Below are 8766 nucleotides of genomic sequence, written 5' to 3' on the forward strand. Positions count from 1 at the left end.
CACAGAAAGACTTTATTCACAGGCTCCATTGCTTGGCCCTCTCCGGAAAGCTTTCTGAAAATGCAAATTCCTCAGAAGTGGATTCTTTGCACAGGCTTTAAAGTTGCATATTCTGAAAGCAGTTGAGCAAATTGAGATTTCCCTGGGCAGGAGGCTCCTTAAAAATAATATTTGCGTTTTAAGGAGAAACTTCTGAACAAGCCAGAAAGCAGAATCTGCAGCTGTGAAGTCAGGCTCGGCAACGCAGGGTGGGAGCCCAGTTTCTAGGGCCTCACCCCATGGGGGGGTGTGACAATGCAAAGCCCCCACTTTTGCTGCTTGCACCCCACCCCCACCTTGGCCTTGCCTCTTTCAGTCTTTTGTTCAGCACGGCCCTGTTCTGGTGCCTAATTAGTCCTTGACGACTGGGGACTCCATAAGGCAAAGCTGCTGCCCTTCAGAAGCTCAGATCCAGTGACCTGCAAAGCCTCTACATGTCCCAACCCTCCCCACTCCAGGGGCCCTGAGTCTGCTTGCTCCCTTCATCACCATATACCCAGGAGGTTCTGGCCTCAGGCCCTCCCCAGTTGAACGGACCCCCCTGGGGTGACTGTCGCGTCCATAAGCACTGGGCATTTTAAGCCGGCGTTTCTGTCTGTGTCCCCACTCACACCTCCCCACACCTCCCCCAGCTCCTACCTCGGAATCTCAAACACTAGGTCCCCCACCCCTCTTGTTCAACCTTCAGCCAGGTGTCCTGGGGTGGCCTTCCCTCCCCCAGTGGCTGTCCCCGGAGGAGGGGGTACCCTCCTAGCTCAAGCGTCACATGAGATAACTGAGAAAGGCAGGCACCTTCCTCTTCTCTCATACCTTTTCCACCCCTAACCAAGAGATTACTTAGTGAAAATGGAAAATCTTTACTGATTACATGGGATTTCATAACGTCATTGTTTCTTTCCACACCCCATGGCAATATTTCCACATAATATCTCATTTTTAACAGCTACCTGGTGTCCCATCATCTGTTTCTCAGTTAATCAAACAAGGCTCTGTGGGGTTCACCAGAGCCCTGGCTCACGGTACTACTCAATGAATATTGACTGTGGTTATCAGCCAGACTTATTTTCAGGGAAAAGGGAGCCTAGTGCCATCTGACTTAGGCAGTAAAGGAAACAATGGCTCAAGATCTGTAAAGTCTACAGGTAGAGAAGGCTTTGGGGTGGGCTTACTCTAAAGATCTCATTTCTTTCTTTCTCCCCACTCTACCTTCCGTCAGGTCAGCTTCATACTGAGACAGGCTCTCCCTGTGGTTATAGATGGTTGCCAACAGCACCTAGGGCTGTGAGGGGCGGCGGGATCTGCCACTCCAAAATATGCCGATTTGGCATAGGATTATTGTGGTCTGAAAGCACTTAAAACACCTAAAGATGACCCAGGTGCAGCTGAACTCGTTGAACTCGAGGGAGATTATGGGCGACTTGGGGCCAGTGTTGGTGCGTCTGAGGATGATTTAAGAGCATCATTTGGGGCCTCAGTCATTTGTGAGTGAGGGTGAATCTGAAGTCTGGTCTGTATGTGTGAAGTTGTGCACAGAAATGCTTTTTATAGTTGCATGAAAGTCCACAACCTTAGGGCACTTATTAAAATAAAGTACGGTTAATCATATACATTATAATACTATTTGGTTTTTTGAAATGACAATGTCGGTCCATAGGTGTTGATATGAAAGAATATCCAGAATGTATGGTCCAATGATAAAAGCAGGTATCAGAACCATCCATACTGTGCGATGCCATTTGTGTCAATGTACTATGGGCTGTCAGATCTATAGTAGGAGCATGGAGGAGGGACTGTGTCTAGTTTGTGTCATCTGAAGAATGTCCACACTTGTAAAGAATTTTTATAAGATTTTATTTGAGTCAAACGTAGGATTCACCTGGAAGCAAGATCTCCACAGACTGAGAAAAACTCTTCTTTAGAATGACAGTTTGCTGCTTTTTTATGCCTGTGGAATTAAGGAGGGAATGTATGGAGGTGGGAAAAAAAGCATAGTTAATAAGATTATGTGCTCTCTTGAGGATGGTTTCACTTGAGGGGTCTGAAAAGAGGCATTTCAAAGATGTATTAACCTAGATGCACATAAACAATAGGCAGGGTTTGTTTAAGGCAAAGGTAAACCTCTCACCACCCTCCACGACCTGCCCAGTTAGGAAAAGCCACATTGGAACCTTGCTATACTCCAGGACATAAAACTGTGATTTACACATAGTAGACTCAGCAAATAACAGTTGACTATTACAAGCACTTCATTAAAAACCTGGAATGTTGCTAATAATAAGAAGCTGGACAATATTTTTTTTTTTTTTGCATTGTTCTGCCTTCTGTTTTTTCTACAAGAAACATGCTGAGAATAGGGTTGTGATTGCTGCCTTCAGAATTACGCCATAATGAATATGTAAATCTTTCCATGAGCAAACACTGAGTTTTTAGGTCCACATTGTACCTGCTGATGTCTCCACTGGAGGCTCCACTGAGTGCTGAGTGCTGACTGGTCACCTCAAGTTTGCCTCTAAGATAAACTAATGATGAACCTCATTCCACTAACCAGAGAATAAAGATAAGTTCATAATGTCTATGTCAGGTATCAAGCAAACATCAGATGAAGAAGAGCAGCTTTGAAAGAACGCAAATGGATGAAAATTTCTTCTACCACAGTAATCACAGGAGTGGTAACAAAATGATTATTCTCCAAGGCCGAAATAAAAACTTCAAACCCAATAAAATTCCCTGAGCTCCCCAGATTAGAGAATGGCACAGAGCTCAGCATTAGAGTCCGATTGAAAATATAACATTTAAAATATTCTTTGTGTGTATGTTTATCTTGTCGTGACCAAAAAATAAAGAAAAATCATTTCGGCTTACTTACAAAATACATCAATGTAATACTTTATTTAAAAGTCACGGAGGACATCAGGAAGAAGAAAAACATAGATTAGGAGAAATGTGAAGCCAGAGATACAGTTAATACACGAAATGATTGCCATGAAACTCCTTTGCACTCGCTAGATACAGGTCCCAATTTGCCTCTGAGCTTCCTCATAGCCCATGCAAAGAAAAGAACAAGCTGCATTACTCACAATGCCCATTAGATAAAAACAAATCTGGTATTTAATTCCAAGACCAGGAAGAAATCTCTTTCATGCATTTTCATCTAAACGGCCTGTGTCATATAGTGAACAAGGCCCTAAAAACATCCTTATAATAAATAAAATAATGAGCGTCACCGGTTGGGTGTTAATAGTCTCCCTTATTTAAGTCGATGGCATGACACAGTGTGGGTTCAAATAAAACAATCCTACCAGAGGCGAAAGCATGTGATCGTCCAAGAGGTAGTATTCGATCCCAAAATAAATGCTGACAAGGACTAGAACTTTCACGCATGAATCACTGCGTGCCTGCCATTCGGTCTGCCAAAATGTTGCTTAATTCAAGCAAATATTTGCTAAATGTCGAACAAGAATGAGCTTGAGGTTGTGGCTCTGATGAGACAAGGACTCAGAATATTCTATGTTGCTGGTTAAGTGCAGACTCCAATGTTTGAACAAGCAGCTGAGCTGGGAGCAGGATTAGCAACCTCTTCTGAAAATCAAGGAGCTTGAACAAAGGCCACTGGATTCATCCTACCCCACTACCCATCCTCCCTACCACCCAGCAGGGCCAGGCAGGACCCAGGCAGGCCACTTCAGATTGACGCTCACTCACAAATGACTGAGGCCCAAATTCTCAGGCTAGTATTCTTGACCTTTTCAGGTTCAAGAACCATTTTTAATGCTCCCTGTCACCGAAACATGAATGATAATTGTAACTTTAGAACTGGTTCATTGAAAAATATACAAAACGTCAGACTCCTTTTTAAAAATTACACATACAATAAATTCTCGTTACATAAAAAAAAAATTATAACTGTGTATGTGACAGATGCTAACTAGATTTATTGTGGTGCTCATTTTGCAATATATACAAATATCAAATCATTATGCTGTACACCTGAAACTAATATAATGTTATATGTTGATTATACCTCAATTTAAAAAAAGGAAGAACAGAAAGGATGGAAGGAAAAGAAAGAAAGGAAGAAAACCCAACCACATAGATAAACAAAGAATGGAGATAAAAATCACAACATTGTGGCTGCCCAACCTTCAGGGCAGGTGAAAGACAAGGCTCGCTCTTACTTCTTCCTCTCTATAAGCCAAAGGGGAACCAAATATTCTCTCTCCCAGCTTCTTTATAGGTACTGCACATGGTCATACGACCTGAACTTCGGCAATCAGTTGCTCCTGCCAAGGGCTTTGTACTGTGAGGAAGTGAAGCAAAGGCCCTGTGGTCAACCAGAGACAATTCACAGTGGCTGCAGCAGAGACGAGAGTCCAATAGCATGATTCTGAGGGACCAGCAGCAACGATGCCAGGGCCAGGGTCCCAAGCAGACTGTTACTTGCGGGCGGCGGGGGGGGGGATATTGTCATCAAAATAGTCTCCCTGGTTTCAGCAGAAGATCCCAGGGGACAGTGAGGGGGGGGGGGGGGGGGGGTGGATATTGTCATCAAAATAGTCTCCCTGGTTTCAGCAGAAGATCCCAGGGGACAGTGACTTCTCTGATGTCTCAGTTCGTAGCTCCTTGAATTAAATGGAGAAATTTAATTCACAGCCCCTTTAGAAAAGACCATGTGATAACATCGAACATATATTCTGTTTGTCTTACTCCTGCTTTTCCCGCCGGGGATCCGACACGTATCAGGGAAATTGTGCCCTGGGGAAAGGAACGAATCAGAACTTTTAGGAGATTTGGGACATTAGCGCTGAACTAACATTAACACCTGGGGGATCAGGACACCGCCGGGTTGAGTGGTAAATGGAGCTCTGATTGGAGTCCTGTTCATAGTCGGACTGGTGGAGTCCTGAACCCATTACTTCTCCAATGTGTGGGTGCAGATTTACCCTAAACATCCTCACATTGGCTCTGTGACCCAAAAAGTAGGGGCTTTTACGGCAGGAAGGGCAAAGGGGAGAGAAGGCCGAGGAATAGGGACACTTCCCTTGGATTCCTCTTCCCCGCCCCCAACAAATAGCAACTCCAAAGGAGAACTGTGTCCCAGGAGGAAGCACAGGTGTTAGCATCACTGTGAAAGAGTTGAAGGTGTGTATGGGGCAGGGAGGGGGAGTGTGGCGGTGATTAATCTTATAGCCCCACACAGCTCACCCATCTGGCCAGTGCAGAAAGAGGGAGTGGACAGCAGACCATTTCCTCCACTAGTTGAGTGACATTGGTACATTCATTTCCTGGGGGATGTAAAGGCCCCAGTCAGCTCTTTGAGACCAAGGCTACTTCCTGGTCACTCTGGGCCAGCGCTGTTCTTCCGTGAGGCTGTGACTGGGGAGACTCATTCTCAGGCTCTAACTTCATCCAACCAGGCAGATTTTAAAAGAGGATCAAGCTGAGCAGCTTCGAGGTCCCAACCACATGTCCGTACAGCACAGGTCAGGTGCTGCTCCCCTCCCTGCCTGGGCTTTAGATGCTGCCAGATCGGCATGAAGTCACCTTGAGGCCACGGGCAGGATGACAGGTGTAAACTCTTCTCAAAGGTTGTATGCTGAGGTTGCATTTGGCCAACATTACCCTGAGCTAAAAATGCCGAAGTGTTGTTCCTGCTCAGGAGAGCCTGTCACCTGCTCCTGGATGCTAAGCAGAGCTGGCCAGCCCCCCACTTCCCACAAGGCTCTTGTAGTCATTTCTCCCGGGTCCTCTACTCCGTGCCCGTCAGGGGATGGTAAGGAGGATGGGGTAGAATGGCTCAAACATGATGTGAGCATAGGGTTTTGCTGATAGAGGCCGGTACAGGTGCCTCCTGGGGGCTTGCCCACCTCCCTTCCTAACACAGCTGACCCATCCCAGGCCCAGCAGGGGTACAGTAGAGCCTTAATCCAGGGCCTGTGGCTCTCAGTGCTTCCTCCTGGCCTTCTTAACAAACCTTCATTAGACCCCTAAAGTTCAGACGAAACTGAGATGCTTGACCCCCACGTGAATGCCAGCGGTCACGGAGATCTGCATTCCCAATGCCCTGACAGGAACCAACCCTGGCCAGGTAGACGATGAAAGGGAAGAGAATATGCCGCCCCAAAATATGTCATTTTGGAATGTGGATTATTTTGAGCTGAAGGCCATCAAGGCCTAGCAGACTCAGGAAAAACTTTATCTCCCCCTTAAATGCCTAAAAGAATTTGGATAGGGGGTCTGTATCAGCAAGAGAGCTATTACCAGAGATAACTTTTTTTTTAAAAAAGTAACTTTTTTTGAAAAAAATCTACATGATGGGGCAAACATCTGATTGCCAAACATCTGCTCTTCTTATCTTCCCGTGACTGGCTCTCCTCCCCTGTGGAGCCCCAGGCCCCGTCCCTTTCCTAAGCTCAGGATGGCTTATTAGCCTCAACTGCCTGACAGCCTTTGAGTCTCGTCTCTTCTCTGGGCTCTCATACATATGTAATTAAGTTTGTTTTTCTCCCGTTCATTTGTCTTATGTCAACTTAATTATTAGAACAGCCGAAGAACCTAGAAAAGAAGAAGGGAAAATTTTACTGCCTCAAAAACAGGAACTGATGTGCTAGCATAGTTGGGGCCCTGTTAGGTCACCCAGCAGCCGAGACAGAGCCGCGGGGCTGCTTCACTGAGAACTCGCAGCCCCTCGTCAGGCTCAGTCTTCAAACTTCCTGCCAAACCTCCTTCCGCCCCAGCCTCATTCCTCCATGGGGGGTGGGGGGGTCTCCCTCGACCTCCTTCCCCTCCAAGGTCTTCCTCACATTTAAGGTCTTTCTCCCCAGAAAGCCGTAGGGTCTCACCAAATTCCATATTCCTTGTAGCTCTCAGAACAATTGTCTTAGGGTAGAATGTGGCAGAAAGAGAGGGAGAAAAGAGGAGAAAGGAGTTACCTGCAACTAGACCAAGATTATTCCTCGTTTTCCAAATCAGCATTTTCCTGTCCCTCTCCCTACCGAGTTCTGTTTGAAAGAACATGAAGCAAATTGTTTCAGAAATCCTAGTTTCGCTTTGTACCACCATTGAAAACCAGAGAAATAAGAAAAACTCTATTTGTATTATGATATTTTCTAGGGCATGGACAGAGAGGAGGAAGGAATATTCTTGGCATAGGGCCTTTTTTTTTTTTTTTTAAGTCTTTGTAGTTTCCTGTTAATTTAATACCTGAACCTTTGCCATGTAAATAACTCAGATAAAGGTAAACTTCACCGGCCCTGGACTCTAACCTGTGTTTAACACCCACCCCGGCTCTGATCCATCCGCTACCCCATAGTTTGGAACTGTTACCTGGACATTTAGAGCCAGAGATTAAAGAGGCAGAGCATGGTGGCTTTAGACAAGCCTTGTAAGAGAGTACAAAAATAACAGCACATCTGAGAGTTCTTCCCTAGTCAGCTGCTACGTCTTTCTCAAAGAGGTGACCTCAGCGAGGTCCATTCCCTTTGCATTCACTTGGCAGGACTCCCGCCGGCTCTGCCGCCCTCTCAGGCTGTGTTTTGCTGTCACTGCACTGCACCATTTCCTTAGACAGGACTGATTCAGAGGAGTGATTTAATCCTCCTTACTTGATATTGTTGAGCACGCCTATTGTATTGATTTCTCTTCTGGTTGGAGTGCTTCCTCCGGTTTTTCAAAGAGGGGGTTCTGTATGATGAACCTGCTGATCCTTCAAACACCTGACAATTTAGCTAGAACTCCAAACCTCGCTTCAAAGTTCTTTCTTGTGATACTTTAAAAATATTATTCAACTATTTTCTTAAATCCAGTGTCGGTGTTAAGAAATCTCAAGTCAATCTTATATTTGTTCCTTCCTCAGCCCTCTGCTATCCAGCTGCCTTGAATACAGACGTGATACAAGACACACAGGCCGAGTGACTGAATCACTGAGCTGGTGCTGGGACTCAACCCTGATTCCAGCCCAGGGCTGCTTGCTCCAAATCTTGGGCTTTTTCTTCTACCCAAGTCTCTGGAGCTCTGCCTTGGGCAGACAATACACAGAAGCAAGAGGTCATATTAACTAGTACCTCAACAAAGATATGGGGTCCTTCCCCCAAACATTGGCCGAAACAACTGCTGGATGATCAGACGTAGGACAGGGCTGCTTGTGCATCTTTGAGTCCCCACTGCTTGCACGCAGTAGGTGCTCGAAAAAGTTTTGTTTTATCGAATGGTTTTGCAAACTCTCCAGGAGGAGATGGTTCAGCATAATTATAGGGATCAGGAAACAGTAACTGGAAGAGCAGATTGGGGGGGAGATGGTGAAGGAGAGAGCTGAGTTTAACATGTTCTTGACCCAAAGGCGTTCTCTGCTATGTTACAGAGGGGAGGTAAAGAGCCTTGACCAGCGCTGTCCAGTGAGGCAACCACTAAACACGTGCAGCTATTTATATTTAATTAAAATCACATAAAATGAAAATGCAAGTGCCTCGGTTGCACTAGCTGAGTGCTCAGGAATAGCCACATGCGGCTGGTGGTTACTGCGTTAGACAGCACAGGTAGTATAAAACGCCGCCATCATCACGAATGTTCTGCTGGACAAAGCTCGCCTAGTCTCTTGGAATGAAAGGAAATGCATCCCTGCTTCTGACATGGCCTAGTGACATCCTCCTGAACCCCCCTGCACATGGAGCACCATCAGTGCCCCACGTTTGCCCCCCGCCCCGATTTTCTGCTCCGTAGGGAGCCGTACCC

General features: G+C 45.9%; 1 protein-coding gene across 1 annotated transcript in view; it reads left to right on the plus strand.

Annotated features, from left to right (window-relative positions):
• The first annotated feature begins 1406 nt into the window (after positions 1-1406).
• Positions 1407-8766, plus strand: part of CUNH2orf72 (chromosome unknown C2orf72 homolog) — a 19836-nt gene continuing 12476 nt past the window's right edge. The window contains exon 1 of the mRNA XM_011381041.2: positions 1407-1472. Within this exon, the coding sequence (XP_011379343.1) occupies positions 1407-1472 (66 nt within the window). The remainder of the gene's footprint in view (positions 1473-8766) is intronic.

The sequence above is a fragment of the Pteropus vampyrus genome, unplaced genomic scaffold (genome assembly GCF_000151845.1).
Source record: "Pteropus vampyrus isolate Shadow unplaced genomic scaffold, Pvam_2.0 Scaffold423, whole genome shotgun sequence".
Lineage (NCBI taxonomy): Eukaryota > Metazoa > Chordata > Mammalia > Chiroptera > Pteropodidae > Pteropus > Pteropus vampyrus.